Source organism: Anarrhichthys ocellatus, unplaced genomic scaffold, assembly GCF_004355925.1.
Source record: "Anarrhichthys ocellatus isolate YVR2014 unplaced genomic scaffold, GSC_Weel_1.0 scaffold4, whole genome shotgun sequence".
In the NCBI taxonomy this organism is placed as follows: Eukaryota; Metazoa; Chordata; class Actinopteri; order Perciformes; family Anarhichadidae; genus Anarrhichthys; species Anarrhichthys ocellatus.
In genome coordinates this window covers 12,652,145-12,676,729 of record NW_022280034.1, presented here as the reverse complement: position 1 = coordinate 12,676,729, position 24,585 = coordinate 12,652,145, and the positions used below count along the sequence as shown (strand labels likewise).

Below are 24,585 nucleotides of genomic sequence, written 5' to 3'. Positions count from 1 at the left end.
TGAAGCCAAAATACCTTCCTCTGGCGGCATGCTGCAGTACAGGTCATAAACCCCGCCCCCTTAATATAACGTGGGCCAAACTAAAAATATCAAAGCGCACGTAAACATTTTTTTCCCGAGATGGTTTCTGTCATTTTAGGTAGTTCTTATCATGCTGATCGGTGTTCAAGTGTTAATTATTTCTGACACGTTTGGTTTTAATTAGTTATCTTACGCTATAAAAAGAGGATGTGACGTCATGACTGACAGCTGCTCTGACTGAATTGTACGTCGAGAAGGGAAACGAGAGTAACTGTAACTGTTCGTAGCTTTAACTGTAACGTTCATACAGCCGCTGACCGTGTCGGTAGCCAGCTTAGCCACATCTCTTCTCCTGACAGTAAAGTGAATCAGCCTTGTCTGATTGTCGTGTGCGTTCATATCCTAGCACACAGGATGACGTTCCTGAAACACAAAAATCACAAGTCTGTGTAATAGAACATTGCGTCAACCATCAATGTAGTTATGGAGATATTATGGTTACTGGTTCCATCTTTCTACCCAAACCACGCAGAGATAAAGACACATTGTGAGGTAAGTCTCTAAAGGCAGTCGTACAACATAAACCTCCAAAGCACAGACTGTTCATTATCTAGTTATCTGCCCTGAGAGGCTCAATAATCCTCTCTCTCCTCATGTCTCTGAGCCGAAATGGAAACCTTTCTGTTGCTCGTCGTGAAATATTACCCTGTCAAGCCACATCCATTACTTTCTTCCTACGCTGAAATGTTGTTATTCAGAGTTTAATACGTCTTCACTCATACGTTCATCTGCTCTTACCCAGTTACTGCACGCGTTTGTGACTGTCAGTGCCTGCTTCTTGGTCTACTTGGTGGCGTAAACAGCTGATGTTATGGGTCAACAATCTTTGGCTGTGTGACCCAAGAAGTCACCCCAGGAATGATTAGCATAAAAGTGAAGTTGACGCAGCAGAGAAACAACCAGTACATCACGTTAACACGTTTGCACAGCACTATCTTGAGCATCGCATGGAGTAAAGTTGATGGTTCAGGACTTTTACTTGCATGTGCAGGTTTCTCTGGGCCCGCTGTGATCTGTGCCGCCACTGGATTTCTCACGACCACGACGCAATGGAATCGCAGCCGACATCGAATCAACACCGATCAGCATACCATGATATTTTTGGCTCGTGTGTGTGTGTGTGTGTGTGTGTGTGTGTGTGTGTGTGTGTATACAGGCATACAGTGCTCTGTAGTTTGTCGCTGATGCTGCGCTGAGGCCTGCCGGTGTTGTCATGGTGTTTAATGGTTTAACATGATGAAACCTGCGCTGGTCTAACATCTTCAGTGAGGGATGAAAGCCTGATTAGTCTGGTCATTAACTTGATGAGGGGGGCGGGAAGGAACACGGAGAAGATGCAGAGGTAAGCGAGAACGCTGTTTGGCCCCAAATAGAAACCGTACTTTGCTTGATTATGCAACAACCATGTCTCATCCAAATTAGGAAAACACTGCACACTGTCAATTCTCAAATAGTGGCCAAGTCTCAGATATGATGCAGCACAAACAGATCAAGGCCCGTTGCCAATATAGGCGGTGTATGAACATGGTAAATTCAGCAAAATGTTCATTTCCACGGCCCTAATTCCGCTGTTTATGGACATTAATGGACTAAACATAAGATATGCTTCCTCAGATTGTTCACTTTCACTGTGAATGTTACCAGGTGACTGAGGAGCTATAAAGATAAAGAGTGGATGACATCTTGTGTTTTCAGTGGATCAAATAAGCGCTCCCGGGAGCTTGAAATCGCAGAGCTGCAAGCATGTCTGTAGACTCCGAGTGTTGTTTTTACTGACCGCCCATAGGTCACCACTAACTCACCTTTGTAACACTAATATGTGGACCAAGTTTCTATAAATGTAACAGGCCTGTACAGCAGCGTTCATGTTGGGCACGGATCTCTTTGTGCCTCTGCGACGCGCTCACTTGGCCTTGAGCGCTGCAATTTTTCCCTCACTTGTCTGCAACAGCGACTTGGTCACACCTCTCCCCAGATTTGCCACCACTTAGTATGCAGCTCGACCGCAACGGTTTACTCAGAGCACAAAGTACACACTCTCCGGCTGGGCTCTGGCCTTATTGACCCGCTGCCTCGGAGAAAAATGGTGTAGACCATCGCCTCATGGTCGTGCAGTTCGACTTCAGAATGAGGATGTGACCTTTTTTTGTTTTGTGACAATTCATGTATGTCTGCCTGTGCACGTGCACGATGGTTTTGCTTGAGGTGTGTGTGTGTGTGTGTGTGTGTGTGTGTGAAAGGAAATGTACTGGGAATCATTTATTATTCAGACAACTAATCACCACACCCCCGCCTTTTGCTGTTAGACAATCAATTTGATGCATGCTTGGGTTTGTGTACCTCTTTATCCTAATTATGCACCTCTGCGGTCAAATTATTAATATTCCAACGGTGCCTGGAAAAGTTATTATCCTGCACAAGTCAATATCCTGTCCAAATGGGGGACAAGCACATGCTGAGAGCTGGAGAAAAGAAAAGGTATAAGCCTAATTAATTTAGCACATTTAGCCCCTTTGCCCAGTTTGATATGAATAAATGAGACGGCTTGTGGTTTCGACTCCGCACGCTGCCCCCAATTTAGTACCATTTTTTGCTGATATAACTCCCCATTGCATCGCTTTTTGGCCAACCTTGGTCAAGTTCAAAATGTGTGACTGCACTCCTCATTGAGCTTGCCTGGCGCGGCGGAGAGTGGTACTTGTGCCACTGATGAATGTGCATTCAGTGCCAGAGGAAAACAGAATAATGTTCACCTTATTAGCAAAGCTCAGGCTGGTCCCATATTATCTGGTCCCCCCCGGAGCTGTTTGATCGGGACAGTTAAGGCAGACATACTTAAGTTTGAATCTGTGCTTTCAGGCCGGTCTCTTCCATAGCTCAGCCTATTTGAACATGACAGAGCCTCTCCGCCCTTTTACTGTGCTGCTTTTTTAAATTTTTTTTAGCCCCTGCTGCCTCACATACAAGCATATGGCCCGCGGTGACACTATCAGCCTCACCATGAGTGCATTTATTTATAGCTTGTGGTGTTCTTGTGGGAATCAAACTCCAGGACCACCCAGATGTCCCAGATAACCTTAATCACAGCGCTAGCAGCTGGGATGCGTCATTGAAGAGGCCGGTTGGACATCGACGGGGAAATGCCTTCTGCCTCTTCGTTGTTTTTAATGAAAATTCAAAATCCCTTTTGTCAAAGAAGCACTTGAACCCACCGCTTCTATTAACCCAATCACTGCTTCGTCACAAGCAGCAGCTCAGAGGTCGCCGTTTTGGAGATGAAAGCTTCAGAAGAAACGCAACAAGAAAGCATTGAACTGCAGGCTTTTCCCCCCAACAAGTGCCTCTCGTTCCTCCTTGTTGTTACCGGATGAGACTCGGGGATCAGGGGTTCACATGGTCGTCAGGGTAACTGGGGCAATGATGTCATTAAGCGGCCGAGATTATATCCTCCTGAGTAATAAGAGGCCTTGACATCATCGTGCAATCAGAGATGACTGTAATTCGATTTCTCGTGTCACGAAGACTGGCTGCTGGTGGAGAGGGGAGTAGTAATGAGGAAACTGGCGGGATCACTGGAACAGTATGCGATCGCATGTGACTAAAGTCGATTGATTGATTTTAGATGTTGAAAAAATTGTTTGCCAAGTCCCTCCCCTGAAGACTAATCAGCACTACAATACAAGAGCACAATATCACAAAAACTACATAAAGCCAAAACCAAAGACAGCATTTTCAACCAACTCATGGAGCTAACATTAGCTTTATGCACGTTTAATGCAGAATAATTTATATTCAGCTTATTCGGTGCATGAAAGCTTCTCTATTTGCTGCTCTGACAAATGTTCGGTTTTCCGAGAGAAGGTCCTCTGGCAGAAGGGAAATGATGCATTTAAGTCTCCAGATGCAGCACCAGTGGTTTGTTTGAATAATAAACTGTGTAATAATCTTTGCCAGATGTTCATCTAAAGCCCATGGCTCCTTTCTTCTCCTTCTTGCTGTCTTCTCTCATTCAGAGACACACCCCAGGCCAACGACGGCGGGTCCAAGACGCCCCGGTCCAAAACGTCATCCCGCTTCCCCAGACTGGGCCGCAGCCGCAACCAGGAAACCAGACCTGAACCCCAGAGTGGCGACCTTTAACCCCCCCCCCCTCCCAAGAGCCGCTGAACTAATAGTCTCTCACTCTGTAGGCCGAGGAGGACCTCCTTGGACTGTGACACACAGGCTTACAGTGTGTGAGGACATTAGGGGTGTCTGACGGACCTTCAGAGCCTCAGTGGAGGTTTGGAGACGTGTCTAGGAGAAATGTAAATGTGTCTGTGCATCGCCGGGCTGAGTAAAGGACAAACGACTCGCCTGAGGCGGCCTAGCAGTGAACCCAATCATACAGCACCTCTTACCTCACTGAGACACAAAAAGACTCTCTGCAAACTGCACAGGAACTGTCCTGGACTGCTCTCTCTAATCTCAAACACAATGAGACGATGGAGAGGTGTTTTTTTTTTTCTTACTCCGCTCAGTTTTGTAGTGACGGTGTTTCTTGGTCACAGTGCCAACAGTGTTTTGTAGCTGCTTTCCTGCTCTGGGAACGGAGCGGAGGGTGTGGATTTAAGTATTATCTGGGGAAATGAATTTTGCTTTTCAGCTAATGTGTCAGCATTATAGTGCCATTACATTTTAGATGATGATTCACATTCTCTGCTGTGGACCACAAGGCAGTGGGCATTCCTTTTTCCTACTTCTGTTATATTATTATCATTATGGCTAATGGAAGATCTGCAGAAAAACACATCTTAATGTGACCGGGGATGCAGTGGTTATGAAAAGCATCTTTTAAATTCTACATAAAGAGCATGTGAATGGATTTGGGTTAACACACCTGATAAAAAACAAAATCTATTTGGGACTGTACAAAAGTTATTAGGGTTGGGAGGGGGGGGTGAATCTTATAATTCACTATCTGAAAAAGCAAGACCCCCCAGAGCTATTGATGTTCTCCCATTATCTTTAAATAAGTACTTAGTTGTTACAACTCACTTAACTATTACTGACTAAAAGAGGCAAAGAATAACCCTAATATAACGATGGAAAAATAATCCAAAATTCCAAATTCAACAAAATTCCAGCCACTGTTTACTTCAGAGTAAAAGCTTTTACACACCGAGGGTGGTTTTTTTTCTGTGCAATTAATTTGCACTTAAATTAATTTTTTGAACTGTTATTTTCATACAACATTACGCGTCGAAAAAGCGGTGCGTTTTTCTTTTTTTTTTTTTTTTCTGAACAAGGTTGATTTTTCTCAGCTTTCGCATCGTGAACAAAGGCGTCAACCAATCACACTGTGCGGTTGAGGTCAGTTGCGTATTTATGAGGATTTTAACAACAATCCTGAGGCTCGGTAGTCCGAACCAAGACGGCAAACTTTATTACTCTTTTCAACCTCGACAAAGGCAGACCAGATCCACTACTCACGTTCACAATAAGGCATAAGTATTTCACGTTTTTTCTGTTATCTATTTATCAAACCCTCTGTGTGTAAAGGCCTTAAGGTATACTAAATAAGAGGCTAAACTTTATTTAAATTAAAGGCCAACTTTATATGACACTGTTGGCTAAAGTCACGGAAAAAGACATTTAATCACCTGTATCAATGAAAATCCACATGTATTTTTTCACATTATTTGTGTTTGGTCTCTTATCTAGTTGACTGATTGCTAAAATGAAGCCCTAAAACAGTTAAAGAGGAGTGTTGTCCTCTGTTTATTTCATTTATACACTTAAAGCCGTCACGTTTTTTGACCTCGATCCCCTAATAGTTTTCGGACAGTCCCTTTTCGAGAGAGTTCATACGCATACATTCTTGTGGTTTGTCCTCTCAAAGGTATCTTTTCACATTTCACATCACACATCTCAAACACCTGCTGTGATACATAGGATCATTTTTTCCATCTTAAATGTTTTTGAGCAGAAAGGAAGGGAAACACTGTTTTCCCCATGACAATAGATGGGTGAGCTGTGTTTCAATAGGTTTACCCTCAACCCCACTATGACTATACTATACAACTCCACCATATCACATAGATATGGGGCCGGGTCGGCTGGCTGTACTGAAAAATGTTTCAATGTTTAAAGATTGTTTAACTAATGTGTCTTAGCTGGATTTAATGCGGCGTTCTGTTGCAAATAGACGTGTTTACGAGACGAAACACTTGAAGAAACGCTGCTTGTTAGAGTGCAAAGGAAAGCGCTGCTGAGCATCAAGTGTGTGTAAAACAGAAGCTCATCCATATGTATGGGATATCCGAGAGTAGACCACGTTCAAACGAGGACTGATTGTGTTAGAAGGTTGTCGGAAAACTCGAATCAAAGGGTCGGCTCGCAGAATGGGAAACACTGTTCACCGTCTACGAGGGGAGGGGGTAACAAACGAGGCTTGTGGGTTTTAATTAAGCTGTTATTGTCACACAGACGTGACCCTCGCGAGTATCCGTCTGCTGGTAAACACGGTGCGCTGTCGGGACGTTCTCGCGGGGTCACCGTCAAATAGAGATTTGCTTCATTAGACCTTTTTACAGAGGGATTCTGTCTGTGGTTCAACATGTGGTGAGCTCTCCGATTTAAATAAAAACACATCAGCATGGGAAAGAAAAGGAGACCGGGTATGAAAACACTTGGCACTGCTGTTGCATCGTATCGAGAACATGTAATTTGTGACATTCTTTTTATTAAAGACTATCCCCTGCTGTGATACAGTAAAAGCACAGAATTGGTGATATTTGAAGTGTAGTACTGCCTTATATACATTGGAAAAATCAGCCTACAGCATCATACTATATACACCGCTGACCAACGGAGAAGAACACTGGTGGGTCTAACTTTCGCTGCATGAATATCCATATGTTGTAATGCACAGGATCATTATTTGAAAGACAACACCGATTTAGCATTGCACTCCTGTAACACTCTTTCACAATGTGCAGATTTTCTGAGAAAGCTTTTGAACTCCTCACTGTTATAAGCAGTGTTTGCTTATAAGGTCCATGAGCACCTACAGGTGAGGTTGTCCACTGTCCCGTTGCTTACTTCACGCTGGTCTGCTGACAGACGGGTGTCAGTGGTGACGCCTCAAAGAAAGGGAAGGAAGCTGCTAATGTGGCTGTAGCCAACATGGATGTTAACGATGCAGGATTTAAAATACTCCAAAAGTTGGCTTTTGCAGATGTTGCATTCGAAAGAACAATGACCACACATTTGTTTAAATCTCAAATGTTTGCTGAGTAACACTGACTTGATCGTTAACTCCACAGGGCCACTTTAACCCTTTAAATGTGCTGATCTTTTCTTTCTGCAGTTGCTGAGCACTAACTCAAAACCAGTTTGAATCAGGATTGTTTTGCTAAAAGCCAAAATGTAGTTTCTTCTATTGCTTGATGCCCTAAATGCTAAAAATATCTCGGGTGCTGTTGAGATTACACACGTACGAGCCTTTCGTTGCCAAGTGCAGTGCTGTGCAGAGAGTTCCTGGTTGGACATGACGCTTCACTCCTTGTTCTTGGGGTGTAGACGTGTTCGTGATATGATCACAAACATCACCATTCCTTTAAATGACTCCACCTCCTTCCCTCAGAATCCTCCCGACGCTGGAGGAATTGAATCTCACTGTAAACTTAAGGCTGGTAATCAGAGCGATGACGAGCAAAGGAAGTGGGTTCCGCTTATTGAGATGCAGCCCAAGTGCAGTACGTCTGTTCTTGTGTACATTTCTGTCCTTAGTCAGCAGTCGGGCCTTATCTATCAGTGTCACAGCAAAGAGGAGCTGAACAATAAAGTACAGTTTGTACAGTGCAATGCTACCACATCAGTGTCAGTGTTGTCTTTGTTTACCTTGTCGCTTGCGTTTATGGATGGAGGCAAAAAGGCAAAGTATTTCTGCGTGAATGCATGTCGGTGTACGTTGATGTCGTCATCCATGCGTAGGTACATACAGTGTGTGTGTGTGTGTGTGTGTGTGTGTGTGTGTGTGTGTGTGTGTGCTGGAGCGCGCACGTGTTTGTATGGCGGGATGAACGCACTAACGCTCGCATTTTACTCTGCACACGAACCGGGCGCATACATGGACGGACGGTTGCTGTGAATTCCATCTGCGGGCCTCATTGCATCTGTTGCGCTCGTCGAATGGTTATTTGACCTTCACCGCTCCACTAAGCACTCTCTGCGCCTTTATTCAATCCATTCAAAGCCATTTTTTTGGGAAAGGCAGCAGTTTTTTTTTTTCCTGCACTGGGCATACCGCACCGGGTCGGTAGAGAGAGCACAATGGCGAGGTTGTGCTAAATGCTCATTGTCCATTGACCAGAAAATTGGTTACGAGCCCGTTTTAGGAGGTTGATTGACTTTGGCAATGTTGGACACGTTACACACAAACACACGTACTGGATGCATGCAAGCCAAGTTCTCCGAGCGCTGACACGACACATCTGCAATGTTTCTATTGTTTTCATAGAATGGAATAGAAAAGCATTGGCTGGGCTCGGACATGCATTTGTGAGAAAACAGCTGAAAAAGTGTAACTAACTACATCGTGTGGAAATGTGTATATTATGAGATGCTCTGCCTGTGTGTAACTCTTATGATCAGTCTTATCATTTGGTAGATGTGGCGTGTGGAAGGAGATTGGAGGGACAGAACGGATGTCACAGATCGAGGGACAAGTCTGACTTCTCATTAACCGCTAAAGGCAAAACCCCCGGGAGACGGCAGGAGAGCACCGGTGCCAGGGTGAAGTGTTTGATTATATGTTTGTTTCCCTTTGCGACAATTTTAAAGATTTCCATTCAACATTTTACCCATGAAATCAAACCTGAACTGGCTACATAAGAGAAGAGAGGGCTGTCTCAAGACTACGGGTGAGTCAAACCCGTTCCTGCCAGATAAGAGTCCGCAGTAGACTAATGACCACCAACTCACATCTGTAATTACCACAGCTGTAATAACACTGTCTCTATTTTACATTTACAAATTACTAATTTAATTCATTACAAATATTGTGGTAAACTAGCTGGAAGTGATTTGAGCACTTGTTGCCCCACGGAGCTATTCTGTGTAGCGTTGATCCTTTCAGGCAATGCTTCCTCCCAGATGGCGCTGCCCTGATTAAACTGAAATCAGACACTAAATGTTATGCAGTTAAGATTCTAGTAAATGCCGTGGTTGCAGTTTGTGTGTATAACTATCCTGCTGACTGAGGCACAGTATGTATGTACAGCCTGTGCTATATTCCCACACTGACATGCAGAATTGTACATTTGGTCAATGTCCTCAAGCTGCTTGGTGTATGTTGCATATGTGTGTGAATATTTAAAGCACCAGCAATGGTTGAAAATAAATGTGTGTGAGTAACAGGTCGTGTAGTTCAGTCAGTGTGTTTCAAAAAAGACATTTTGGACTCGAAAAATAAAAGGAAAAATCCTTGACTCTCCAACCCGAGACTGAAAGCTTTTACCGTTGTGTAACTGAAGAGAGAGCGCCAGCTGCTGAGGAATAGATCCGAGGTGAATGCAGCACAGGTGGGCACCTTCTGAGAGATGTTTTGGAGAAAAGCAACATGTATAATTTGGGCCTATTACTATTATTTAATGATTCATCAGGGATTCATACTACACGGTACAAAGAGGGCAAATTAAATTCCCACTAGAGAGTTTAGAGTGTCCTTGTGACTACCAGTCAAAGTATGAATGCATTTGCTGTGTTTCCCCTCCTCATCCATGTCTATACTATTTATTACTATATTTCTCTCTGTGTCCCACACTCTCCCCACCTCTATACTTGAAGACATGGAGGTCCCTCTTTGCTCATTTTACAGGGCTGCATGCAATTACCGAGCTCTTACCTTTGTGGGAGGAACATCAAGGAGACGGGGAACCTGGTTTTAAACAAGGTCACTGTATAAGCAGTGCTCCTATCTCTACAAAGCACAATGCCCGCTTGGCATCAGGGCGCATGCTCATTATAATGATAAAGAACGGGGCGGCTGACGTCTCAGGCACCCTATAGACAACTGGCTCCTTCAGGAAGGAGCCTCCTAATAGATACCAAGATTAGCATGAGCTTCATATTTATGCTTACTAGAAGGCCAACAGCGGATGTTCCTCAGAGACAGAGGAGCTCTTGCTGAGCTGCATCAATCTGAAATGCTTGCGTCAGTAATTACAGTAACTTTAGCTCGTGCTGCTTTTGATTGCTGGGGCATTTTTGCTTGCTCATTAAGGATACTTTTCACAACCCCAGTTTGATGATAAAAAGTATCTGGTATGCAATATGTAGGGCATAAACAGCTTCCACTGTAGAGGCCGCTCTAGAGGAGATGATATTCGACCCAAAGTCAATTGTCATTCACAATGTACCCATGAATCAGGTTCTTCATATAAATATCTTGGTGTCCACATTGACGGCTCGCTCACATGGCGTGTGTGCATGTGAAACTGGGACTAATATATTGTGACCTGATTATTTATTATCTGTGTTGATCACACCTGGTTATATTGTTTTATTATTCGTAACTATTGTCGAAATGTTTGAGCGTTATGATCTATGTTCTATGCGTGCATGTGGATCGTGTGATGCAGCGGCGTGGAGCCCGAGACAAACGTCCCTGCGGGACAGTGAAGTATATCTGATCTTATTTCAAACACCTGTAATCGGCTGGGGAACTGTCTGACACGAGCCACTTTCTCATCGCGCACACGAGCTAGATCGAAAGCCCACTCGCTCCTCACACTGCTGTGTGCGCATTGATACGGCAAGTAAGTATGATCTTATTTTAAATCATCAAAATGTGGATTTTCTTCTTTTGTTGTTGTTCATAATTCAATGTTAGTGAAGCTGTGTTTTGTGCTTTTGTTCAGGCAGAGTCTCAGTCATGCTCTGTGTCGTTGGGTTATTGATGCATTGTCCGGCTTCCAGCTGACTGCCAGTCAGCTGTGACCTGTATCCATGCAGCAGAAGTGACATACTTTCAAGTCAAATGTGTGACTTCAGTTTTGTTCCTGGTGTCGGTTAACAGAAGCCTGTACTGTATTTCACCGCTGCTGTTTGTTTTCTTAATTTTTGTTCCTCCCAGGTTTTGAATTATTTGTCAGAAAACAAGCATGTGAGCCAAATTTTCTTTTTGTCGCACTCACAGGCTCCTGTTCTCCGGCTGGCAGAAGTTGAATTGAAGGTTCACCATATTCCCTGCAGATGGTGAAAAGCTCCTCAACACACAACACCTTCTCAATCTCTCCCTGTCTCTATTCTGCTTTCTCTTCTTTTTCTGTCCTCTCATATTCTCCCTCTCCGTCTACACATCCATTGCTTTTCTTTTTTTAATCTTCCCTCCTCCTCTGTCATCTCTTCCTGTCTTTTCAGCACTTTCTCTTTCCTGTCCTCTCCCTCATCTTTCCTCTTCTGTTACCGTCGTCCTCTTCTTCTCTCCAGGTTGCCACTTTCATCTCCCCCCCCTCCAGCCTGTCACTCCCTGTCTCCCCCCCCCCTCGCTCTGATCTTTCCCATCTCCTCCTCATCTCCCAATTATCTCTCTACCTTCTCTCACTACTTTTCTCTCCCTCTCACACCCTCCTCCCGTCACCACCTCATCCTCTCTCTCTCCATCTCCTGTCCCCTCTGAGACGCAGCCTGTTTAACACATCGTATTTACTCGGCCCGTCACTGGCTACCTGTGTTCATTACCTATTCAGCAAAGAGGCAGGAGAGACGGAGAGAGACAGCCCTTCGGAGGCTCTCCCGCTGCTGTCTGACTGAATCCTGAAACACTGCGTTGAAAAATAGATTTTTGAATTTTTTTCCTCATTTCATCTTTTTCAATTTATTCAATATCGAGCGTCGCCTCCTTGCCCGGTATGTCAAACAAAGTTCACATGACCTGTAGTTCCAGGGGAGCAGGAGGGTGGAACATGTCAATGGATCACCTAGGGCTCTTAACAGAGGATACGTTCCTCTTGTATCTTATCTGAATTAAATCCCAAATTAAAATGTAATGGATTATGTAAATTTATATGCTCTCAGTTCTGGTGACTTGGGAAATTAACTGTGTGATTTATCCCTAAGCTGTTGAGGGTATTTTTCAGCGTTAATGCTACAGACAGCAATGTAACGTCACCTTATCAGATAATGGATGTGCTGATTCTCACCACGTTGGGGCCCAGATAAGAGCACGTGACGTAGCATGTTCATTTCTAGATAGCGGTAAAGGTAAACAGGAAGGTTGGACTGTTTGTAGCTTTCATCCATCATGAAAGCTCCAGCTTGGTCTGTAGACTACAGGTTTTTTTTTGGGGGTTTTTTGCAATTAATTTGTCAAAACGTTTACACAGAATGCAAATATAACGCAGCAAAAAAAGTGTTGTACTTTTTATTCATTCTTCTGAGCTTTCGCAGTGCGAATAAGACATCAAACAACCAGGTTGTGCGGATACATTTAAGTGTATAAAGGCCTTTACTGTATAAAAAAAAAAGTAAATTCCACAAGGCTCTCTTTTGTTCTTGTCCTCTGATTTGACTTTGTTTCCTTTACCCGCAGGCTGCTGCCCCCCCCCCCCCCCCCGTCAGCTCTGCCTGCCCCTCAAAGCTATCACAGGCTCTCACAATAGCCCGCGGCACTCTTTTGATCAACGCAGCTGGATCTGAACCCCTCGCAGCTCCGTTTAAACCTGCTGCAGGGAGGAAGTGCGAGGTGAGCGGAGATGAGATGTGGCTGCGTCGAGCAAACGACAGAAATGTCAAAGATGGCGAGAACATTTGAAGAACCCTGGGAAGTTGAATCAGCTCAGAAGTAGAACTAACTAACTGGACTAAGACTTTTGGTGCCTACATTGGACAGATGAATAGTGAAGTGGCAGACTGGAAACGGGGAGACGGAGGGGTGTGACATGCAACAAAGGCGCCATGGTGGGAATCAAACATGGCGTCCGTTCCTCTCAGCAAGCAAAACGCTCCAGTATTGACTTTAAATAGACTGCAATATTGCAGCAGCTTGAAATGAGATAAGAGCATACTAACTTTAAGATAACAAAACAATATATTGCTGCTTTGACTTAAGTAAAAGACTGGAATATGTTTTCCACCACTACAATTAGATGATTAATAGATTACTGTAACGGCTCAGAGACGGGCAGGTTAGGGAAGAGGTGCACTCATAGTCAAAGATAAAGCTAAAGCCCAGAACCAGGCATTCATGAGTATTAGTCATCTCCACTTTATTTGGTCAAATAAAGAGTGAGAAAGTCCACGTCGGGAGGAGGTCGGAGAGGATGGGCGCGTTAAAACAAACGCACGACTTTCACCCAGGAAACCAACATCCTTCCCATGACATCACTTTGATAATATTAAAACCCATAGGACCCGAGAGCCCCCCACGGGGGGCTGTTTTAGAGTGTGCAGCATTCAGGGTGTCGTAGAAAGCATTTTTCATAAAGAAATATGATTATTGCTCCAGACATATTAAATATCGAATTAACGGAAAAAGTCCGAGCAACATCATCATACCAGCCATTGTAAACACTGCAAACATAATTATACATGAACTAATATCATATCTGGAAGATATCTAGAAGATTTGCCACAATTTTGGCCAAAAATCGACGACCTATGCTCACTCTATGGCTCTTTCATCACGGAGCAGGATCGCACATGGCGGACGTACACATGCAGGAGGGGCACGATTCGACCCGGAAACGCACAGCGGTGTCCAAATTACTCTCTTTCAACCCGTTCAAAAGTTATGGGTATGCATGCCAACATCAGCCGCAGGTCACGAGAAAAACAATTGGGTAAAAAAAACTTACGTTTTGATGGTTTTGGCGATGAAAAACGGATTTATTCGAGCCGATTTCTGCACAGCTCTGCCCGCCATGTTCTGCTGCATGTCTGTGAGTGAGATCAATGCGCTGGCGGACGTTTCTGTGGGGTGGAGCAATCCATGTAGAGAGGGGGGTTTGCCCAGCATTTTGCGATTTTTAGTCAGTAAACAGACCCGGATACGATCAAACACCCCTGCATGGCTCCCGTTGGACTATCCCACATCTAAAAATGTCTCACACGAGTAAATTGGCCTTACCAAAGTCACATAGACACACATTATGAGCCATTTATTGTTATGAATGACAGATATGACACATCATAACTGCTCAAAATTATTCAAAATGGTGTCAAACTGATTTATTAGGATTATTGCACACTCTTAGTGATAAGAAAAGTGAATATATAGTTAATATTTAGTTATATTGTATATAAAATTAGTGTAAAGCGATGCAACAGCTGGTTCCGAAAATCAAAATTTGGATTTTTATGACCATTTATGCTGGCCTGCTTCACTCAATCAAAGAAAAATATGTTGTGGGGACATGTAAAACGTGTTGTTCTATGACTGTGGTGTGGTTTTAGGTTTGCAGCTGCATTATTTAAAAAAAAAAAATGTTCAATACAAGTGCTTTTTTTCAGGCGAACCTAGAAATTTTTCAATTTGAGCTGTGCCATAAGTGTATCAGTTATTAACCAGTAACATATACACAATATTTACACATCTCACAAGTGTTACCAGTATTCTAGCATCAAAATTATTAAAATAGACCTTGTAGTTAGAGCTCGGGACTCTCTTGAGTATGGCTATGCAATTTTTGAGCAGAGGCCTAAAAATAGGGCTCGGGTCCTATGGGTTAAATCCCACCATCACATAATTATTGACAGCCTCCTTGATTATTCAGAGATCTCAGCCTTGTACTGGACACGAGGGATGTAGATGATCCTGAAGCACTCCAGTCAGACCTTCACACAAGAGACCCCCCCCCCCCCCTTTCCCAGGGTTACAGGGGCCGCAGCCAATCCCAGCATACTTTGTGTGGAGGGACGGGGCACGCCCTGCAGGTGGGGATTCCACTGCAGAGCTGCAGAGACAGGCACACGCTCACATTTATAGCTACATTCACAACTCTGGACCTCAAGGTCAGCTCGGGGAAGCTTAGAGGAGCGCTTACATCTGTTCAAGTACACAATCCTTACTGCTAATACAACCTGGCAGGGATTTCAAAAGGCGCGTGTGCCCAGAGTCACAAGAACCAAACCATCTTCAAAACGCACGCAGTCTCCCCATCCACTGGTGCTCATTTTGTCAGTTATGTCTTTAATCTAAGTCCTATGTCAAGTGTCCTTGTTCAATTTCATCATCAACCTCAGGTGGTTTTTTTAAGTCAAGTTTAAGTTGACTTGAAGTCTGGGCGTCTTAGTCAAAGTAAACCATAACTATTTTAATATAGTTTTAGTCAAGGAAAACTGTTTTACCTATTTAAATCTTCTTTTTTTTTGTCATCAGATTATATTTCAGTCAATCTAGTTTAGCCAAAATACCCAACCCAGTGGGCGTAATTTATAAAGACCAGGCGGAAATATCAGCTACTTTCCCCCCCCCCCCCAATACTGTTGTTGTCATTGTTAACTTTAACTCAAGTAAGCTAGTGACTCTGAGTCCTCCTCATGAGCTCATTGTGTGCTGCTGGTGTAGATCTGATACGACGCAAGCAGCACACGACACAAAACCGCTGCACGGGGGAAAACATTTCTTCTTTTTTCATCAACAACATTGCATGTGGAACACAGTTGGTGTTTAATGACGTCGGTGCTGTCTCGTCATCGTCTTGGATAAAACAGTTGTTGACGAACTTTATTAGTTATAGTTTACTTTACCAAAATGAACACTGCCCCCTGTCTTGGAATGTTTAGAGAAAACCCTCCTGGACAAGAGGAGTCAGATTAAACCCCCAAAATCAACAGTTGGACCCCCCACATCCCGCTCTTGTTGTTCTATGCTAGAATACCACTTGAACCTGAAGTCTTACACATGACAGGGTTTGATGCACTTCAAGACTGCAGATGCTGTGATGCAGTGATAACTAAAGCGTTCACTTTCTTTTCACTTAATTTGTGCTTCTTTAAACACAGCGTCTCTTTACGGTTCACACAACGGTTGCATATAAAAACATGCTCCGCAAAACATCCCGTGCAGGTCAGGAGATGCCAGATGTCTGACCAGAAGCAGTGCTGCAGCAGGTGTGATGCGAGTGTAAATCTATGACCTGATGTAAATGATAAGATATGGAGCCGTGCACAGACATTTTGTTCATCCATTCAAGTGCTGCAGGTTTGAACCTTTAATTTAATGCGCCGTGCTGAAAAAGCAAGACGGTTGTTGTCTTTTTGCACTTTTTGTTCGTATTTTCTTCCTAGACACTAGTGTGTAAATCGAGTTTTAACATTTCTTGGATCATGAATTAATAAACAGAAACAGGCAGTTTTTATATTTGTTGAACAATTCCTTAAACTAGGATTTTGTTCCTAAGGCTGCATGAGAATAACGGAGAAAAACTGTTATTTTCTGCAACATATAAGCACAAACTGAGGTACCTCCTTGAGGTATCTTGGACCTGCAAATTCAAGTTTTTCCTCTCATTATCCTCCATCAATAACAGAGGCTGAGACCCATCCACACGACGTTATTCGAAACCCCCTTTCAAGCAAGAGTAAGAGGAGGCGTGGGAGTAGAATGGCGTTGTAATTGGACACTTAATCACGGGAAGTGGTGTTTTACGGCCAAACTGATGACCCTTTACAGAAGCGAGAGATGGGTGTAGTGGAGGAGAGAAGATCTTTGATGACCCTGATGTAGCGACGCTGGACGTATAGCTGAAATCCTGCTGGTGTTGGCCTAAAGAAAGCGAGCTAACGTTTTCTTTTGCCTCCCCCTCTCTGTCTCCCTCTTCTCACCTGGTATCAGTTTCTGGCTGCAACATGCCATTTTGAGTATTTAGCTCTGAGGCAGAGACTGCTGGACCCGGACAGTGATCCCTGTCATTACCACTGAGACACTATGTCTTTTCACTGGAGCACACAGACAGAAAGCCAAAGAGGGCAAAGAGAAGTCGGAAGGGCGCAGACAGAGTAGAAATTGACAGATGTGGAGCGCAGGAAGAGAGGAAAATGAGGGGGGAAGTGAGGAGGCGGTGAGAGGAAGTTACGGAGCGGTCGAGACAAAGAGGGAAGGAGAAATGAGCAGAGAGGCGGTGAGAGAGAAAAAAGAAAACGAAAAGGGAGAGAATTCACAAGATTAAGACAAAAGATGGAGATAAGGGACAGAAAGGAAGCTTCTCTCCTCTTCAGAAACGGAAATGGAGCGTACAGAGGAGACAGAATTCAAAGCCGAAACGCGCCACACCGGATCCATCTTGTGTGCCTGGAACGAAGGTCAGCCTCATTTGTTCTCCGCGGAGACGAAAGGGGTCCTTCATGTGACGAAGGAGAGCGATAGCGGGAGCACAAAAGGAGATGAAAGATGAGGCCGGCCCGTCGGTGATGGGGAAACATGAAGGTTGATTCCATCTGGTGTGTTCTTGTCACAGACACTCACGCACAGAACTGACAGAAGTGGGATACATTTGACTGTCAAACAGGTGCTTCTCATGAATGTGTAATGGTGTTTTTTGCCTGAATGTGAAACGACGGTCTTCAGCGGGGAAAAAAATGACATGGTTTGAAGTCCTGGCCAAGGTTCTTACTCCTCAAGTACATGGCAGGTCTTGCATGTCTGCAGCCCGAAGTGACAGCATTTTGAATTTGGAATAAATCAACTCCCAGCTTGAGAAAACAACACGGGCCTCAGGTGAATGTTTAAAAATAGGTTTGAAATTAAACACAAGAAAAAAGTGACATCGCCTTGTCCTGTATTTTTTGTTTTTTTGTATCTGCAGCCACAAATCAGTGCACAGAAAGTGCAACACTTATTAGGCACAAGTCCTGCTGTCAGAAATGAGTTTTTTTGTTCAGATTGTTTTTAATAATAGCATATTTTAGCTAATACAGTTCGGCATTGTTCTCCAACAGCTGCCTCAGAGTCCTCACTCAGTCCAGTATCATCCTCTGTCCACCCTACAGTGTCACACGGTCTACTGCTGGCTAATATTCTCTCTGTCACATGATCGCCAAATTTCTGACAGCAGGACGTCTTTTTACTCTTGTATGAACATTTTTGTGAATGAAACTTACCCCAAAACAGAGAGCAACAAGCACCTTCATGTGGACATTTTTGGGCCATCAATTATGCAGGGTCGAACAAAAATCCACATCCTCAACCCACTTAGACAAATAGGACGTGATAGAATATGTGCAGCATGTTTCTTAGTGGAAAATGTTTTGGCTGTGAAAACAACAACCATCCGTCCTTCATTGTTCCCCTTTTGTTCTCCGGTGTGAACGCACTACATACTCAAAACCAGATTATAATTAATATGTAATATGGATTTGAAACTAATTGGCTTTACTGGGACACTTGGAGGAGAACATAGCACAGAGTCATTGTTAATGCCATCAGTAGCAGCTGTGTTGTTCCTGCTGTGACGAGTCAAAATGTCTGCTGTGAAAAACACCACGAACGAAATTCAAACGAATTGTCAATGTTTTTCTTCAGCAAAATAAGCACCGCGTGTAGCCGAGCTCTGCTTTCTGTGAGAGGAGATGATTCCAAAGCTGCAGTCTGATTGACGCCTGGAGTTGTCAGTTGCATCAACGGAAAACACCATTCACCTCTAAATAATCAGATCACTGGTAGAAACAATTGGCTTTTGAATATAACGGATTAGAGAGTGCAAACATGACTTTCTGCTGTATTAAAGCTTAAAGAACAGATTCATGGTTGAGAACATCTTCACGCAGCCACCGACTGCTGTATGTTGCACACTTACCCCCCCCCACACACATCCTTTTCCTGTCACTGAATGCTAAGGCTGTTATGAAAAGGTATGTTTATGCACAGACAGCTTCTTTAATGCAAGTAACAGATTTTGCTTTCGTGGAGAACACTGATGGCAGAAGTTTCCTAACTACTGAGTCATATGAATCCTTGTGATTTATTGCCTGTGAGAGACGACATACTAAGCTGTTAAATATCACACTCTTAGTACTGTAGAGTCCCTCCTCGCCTACACAAGGCTTCCCTCACGTGCTGCAAGTGTTGGTGCTTCGTTAGAAGAAGGTGCATCTCGGAGAGTGTGTGTGTTGCTGTTTCTTTTTTTATTAGTGCCAGGGTGAGAATTTTATTGTTTGTCCCTGTGCACAAACAATGTGTGTGTGTGTGTGTGTCCCTACCATTCTGTCGCCTGTGCTAATTACCTTTTATTTCTCAGCAACAGTGGCAACTGCTGCTATTTCTGAGAAGTGCAACATCACACCATCTCAGGTCGGCCAGGCTGCTTGTGCTCGTTTTCACAGGTTATCCGCACATTTTTTTTCTTGTTATTTCAATACAGAGTTATCGCAGCTGACAATTGCCTCCTCAGTTCCATTTTTAAAAGGCTTGTGACTGTTTTTTTTTTTTTGCAAAACAGGTGTCATTTTCACACGGAACGGTACATCTAGCATCCTTTTCATTCCATCAAAATGATGTCAATTTATATCCCTGATCTCTCATATCTTAAAGGGGACATATCATGCAAAACTCACTTTTTCAGTGCTTGTGAACATACATTTGTGTATCTGGAGTGACTACCAACCCAGCAACTGTGAAATCACACATCCCAGTCAGGCTTGAGAACTATACCTTTGCAAAGGTGCACCGCAAGCCAATCGCAGGAGACTGGGCTTTTTTTTTCGGGAGCAGGCCAGACACGGAGCGTTTCAAATGGAGGCTGAATGCAGGTTTATTCAGACAGAGAGCGTATGAGAAAGATCAAGTGTTATTTTGAGCATTAAAGCATATGAACATGTTCTAGAAGAAACCCAAAGTGCGAACCTGGATATGAGCATCAAATGTCTCCTTTAATTAAGAAACGTCTTTTTGAAGCACTGGTTTTTGGTTTGAGAATGAAGCTTTTTTTCAAAGCTGGCATTTCTTGCAGCGCCAACTACTCATCCTCATTTGTAAAGCAGCTAAAAATGCAACAGGAAAGCTGGGGGGATTTGGGAGTTTTATTTTTCTAAAATAGATTATAGACCAGAAAGTTAAATCTCAGTACTTGGAGATGCAAGTATTGAGTCATTAGTATTGATATTCCCCCCCTAAAAAACTCCCACGCTAGTATATTTTTGAAGGTACAGTAGTTCCAGCTGTGACTCTTGTTGACAGTAAGCTGGCTGGGGCTGTTCGCTCGGCCCCGTTTTTTCCAGTCTCTCAGATTACATAAGACTCTCTCCATGAACCACAGTGCTCCACAAAGCCTCCGGGAATCCCAACAGCGATGCTGCTGCTGCTGCTGTTGTTGTTGTTGTTGTGCGGCAATCCGCTATAGTTGTGTCTGTGTTTGCATGTGTGTGTGTGTGTGTGTGTGTGTGTGTGTGTGTGTGTGTGTGTGTGGACACTTGTGAACCAACTGAGTCATGTGAATCTGTTGGAGCTTGTGTTGTTATGCTTCATTATTTATGTGTGTGTATGAGAGAGGAAAAAAGGGAGATAAAGTGGAAGTGACAGCGGGGTGGGGGGAGGGGGGGACTCTATGACAGAGAGAGATGGAAAAGAAGAGAGAGAGAGAGAGTTTCCTTTTTTCCGACGAGCCTGGCAGCTTCTTGTTCCTCTGCTCACTTATGCTTTTTTGTCGTGGGAGTAATTACATGTGGCCCAGGGCAGAGGGTGTCGTCTCCTTGTCTGATCTGGTAGACAGCCACCGCTCCACCTACAGCTGGAAAGGGACGTCCCTGCTCCAGTATGGTGCTGGAGATTAGAGCAGATAAATGGAACAGCCGGGCCAAAATAAATCAGGCCTTTGTATTCCAGTGACCGAGAACGATCTGTGAAGTGCCAATAAAGTCCAAATTATTGTGTGGATATATACAGTATTGTAGGAGCGTGGAAAGAAACAAGGAGGCGAGTATTCCCTTTGGCTGCACCTTGTGGCCGTGACCAGTGGTAGGAGAAGACCTGTGTGTTAGTAGAAGAACAGAAGAACATTCCTACATTAAAAGCTTCATTTCTACACCTCCAACAGTTATTATGACGTATTAATCCCAAAAGTTTAACTCGTGTTATGAATACCTTTGAATACTTTTGTAGTGTGAAAATGTGCCCACTTCATCTCTAACTAACATTCCATAAATCCTCTTCAATGTTTGAAATCAGCTCTCTTCACCAGATGAAGCGCCCTCCATTATCTTTCATCCGTTAACCATCTCTTATTTCAGATGCTGTCATGCCTCAACTGTCCACTAGTCACCCCTGTTCAGTTTCCCACACCTGTGATTACCACAACCAATCAGCTGGCTGCACAGCTGCTTCTCATGACTCATTAGTCACCTCAGTACAGGTGTGAGTTCATCGCCGTTGTCTTTTCATGTATGCAACCATAGCAATTCATTCCGTTGCCCTTTTTTACGTCGTTGCTGAGCTTAGAATGAAATCCAACTAATAATTTTACTCTTATTTGAAAAAAGCTAAAATAATAAGGACCAATAAATTGAGATTGAGCAGTATAGGCTGAGGGTGGTTATTGAGGGAAGGCCCCTTAAAGTTGACCTGCAGACAGCAGTGAAGTGGACGCACCTGATCCTTACTCGACTAACTGACCTCGTCTCATCAGCCTCAGCTGTAGGCTACTGATGTAAGCATGCTAACATGCTATGCCTAAACAAAATCATGTTAGCATTGTCATTGTGAGCATGTTAGCGTACCGATGTTACCAGAGTTGCTGGCTGTAGGCTCATAGTTTGTCTTGGCCACAGTGAGCGTGGGTCACACAGCACAGCATGTCCAGAGTGGTGAGCAGCTGCGACCCTCAAGAAAGGTCTGTGTGTGGATTTGCCAACTGAAATCAAGAGGATTAGGGCGGACAACTGACCCGGCCTTCAGGAAGTCACATCAGTGGGGAAAACCTTGAGAGAACAACAGAATACGTAAAATGTTGAGGAAAGCACTGGCTGCCAGCAATCCTTGATGACCTGACATAATAAATCTGCGATCAGGCTTTTAAATAAAGGTCTAATACAACCTTAGACACACTAACCGGGGGTTTAAAACAACATCACATTGCAGTTTTAAAATTCAGTTTCTGCTGTGCTTGTGTGGTTTCACATTTCTTAGCTCGTTCAGTGCTTGGGAGGTTTTCATAAAAATGTTGCAGTTGAATTCAGTTTGTTGGTGGCAAAGATCTTTTAGGATTAGCCTGTCCTACAGAGGAAATGTGGAGAAATGTCAACTCAGTCAGTGTTGAATGAAAAGATAAAGAATATAATATCAGGGGGTCAAATGACAATTGACTGGCTGGACTAATGAAGACAAAAATTCTTCTTTGAAGCGATTTGTTTTACCTCCTAATTAAATAAAGGTTAAAACGAGTTGTCTGATGTATTGAGTAGCTGCGTTATATTGCTTTCATACGGCAGCTTCCCCTTTCCCCAGACAGCCTGTCACCACGACGTGCAGCTTTAACCCTTGTGTTGTCCTCCCGACTGCCATACCCCTGTTGTCCTCTGGGGTCAAAAATGACCCCAGGACAACACAAGGGTTAAACAGAAAGAAGTAAAGCCCCACTTTAAAGCAAATCAGATGTTGTTACATTTGGAAATCTATAATTACACAAGCTTTTGCTGGTGATTGATGTGCCCTGGTGTTTAAGTGAGTTCCCTCTGTCAGTCAGCGTGCGTGTGTGTGTGTGTGTGTGTGTGTGCGTGTGTGTGTGAGAGTGATCCTCTCTGTTACGTCCCCGGAGAGCGCTGAGTGTGTTGACGGTGTATTTAGGGAGCTTTTAACTCAATATATATGCCTCCAACCCCATGGCAACCAGGCCTTTTCATTCCTTTGCACATTACCATGGAAACGCTGATGTTAATTAATGCTCACCCTCTCTTTGAATATTATTAAGACAAAATGGGAATAAAAGACTTTCAAGCAAAGAAAAAAAAATATATTTTGCTTGTGGTTAGAAGCTGCGTGAAGGTTCTGATTTGGGACGTCCTGCAACCCTCCGAGCATATTGAAAACCCAGGGGCCTGTACAGCTGACAAACACATGGACGTATACAGTCTCTCACATGGGACGTGGAGATGGAGACAGTTGCATACTGTATTTGCAGACATGAATGAACAGTTAGCTGCAGGAGCATGACGGTCAAGCAGCTGGATGGACGAATGAGACGCCCCTTTGGGAATAATCCATTTCCATACATCTGAAGTTGTGTGTGTGTGTGTCGTCCAGATGCATCCTTGTTTCATTCTTTCCCCGCCACACTTACGGAAATTGCATTAACCTCTGATAGGTATGGCGATCCCACTGCTGGAGGAAACTCTGTGTTCTGTGCAGTGAATTGTGTGTGTGTGTGCATGCATCTGCTCCATATTAATGAGCAGGAGTGGGACTGTCCAAGCCCTGACACACTTTGACGTACACACACTCATTTGCACAGACACATACTACACACACACACACACACACAAACACGCAGCCATTTAGAAGTCTCGACCCACACAGCGGCAGACGTGGAGCCTCTCTCCACATCTCTGTCAGCGGTCCGCGACTCATTACAGTGACGCCAGAGTGCATCTGCAGCTGGGGACCCCGGGATGCTATGTTTATCTAAAGAGGGTAGAGACAGATTGAATATGTAAAGCCAGCAGTCAGTGGAATCCCATCACTCTGATTGCTTCAGACCAGCTGGGAGTCTGAGATGGATCCTCTTATTGCTCTCTCACTGAGCTTCAGTGGGACGTTAGCAGCACTGGGGTAAACAACAGGTGACTGTGTGTGGGGCGTGGATGTTGCCTGGGGAGAGCGTGATTCATATGCATTACACCTATTATAGCCCACACATCACGGCCACCAAATGTAAACAATTACCATACAAAAGCACTCATCTGTGGGGTAGGAGTTGGTTTGTGCCTATACTTGTATTCCCAGTAGATTAGATTCAAACCAGTCATTCTGTGGAGCATTAGCGGGGATATTTGATGACAAAAAAACAACAAATCCCAGCGGCTACGAGGTATTTTGCATGTTTTATTGTCTTACAACTTTGAATCAGAGTAGATTCAATGTGGCTCTTTTGACACAGATCAACAGTAAAGGACCCAAAAGTGAAAATGGATCCCTTCAAAATCTAAAATACTGAATTATGTATTTCAGCCCCTACAAGTCAGTATTGTGATTTCCCTTTAGTCCTCCTGTTCATGGAGTCCGCCTTGTTGCACCGCCATGTTTCTACAGAAGCCCTGAATGGACAAATCAAACACTGATAGATAGGGCCATTCAAGTTTTCATGTTTTTGCGTTTTGGCCTTTTTTGCATTAGCCCCTGAACTTCTCCGACACGTTTGGCACACAGGAGAACTTTCAGTTTGCGATCCGTAACCTCATCGCCAGATGCTGCCAAATCCTACACACTGCACCTTCAACAATGAACTAGAAAAATGCGAAATAAAGTTTGTTGCCATACACTGCCATCATGCTAGTATCAGGAGTTGAGGCGTTGCATCGAGGAAACAGTTA

At 43.9% G+C, this 24,585-nt stretch overlaps 1 protein-coding gene across 1 annotated transcript in view; it reads left to right on the top strand.

The window, feature by feature from the left end:
* LOC116381117 (sorting nexin-29-like) overlaps positions 1–5,394 on the top strand; it is a gene marked incomplete at its 5' end in the record, with an annotated part of 39,275 nt that extends 33,881 nt beyond the window's left edge. Inside the window, one exon of the mRNA XM_031842961.1 lies at positions 4,095–5,394. Within this exon, the coding sequence (XP_031698821.1) occupies positions 4,095–4,221 (127 nt within the window). The remainder of the gene's footprint in view (positions 1–4,094) is intronic.
* Positions 5,395–24,585: the final 19,191 nt, after the last annotated feature.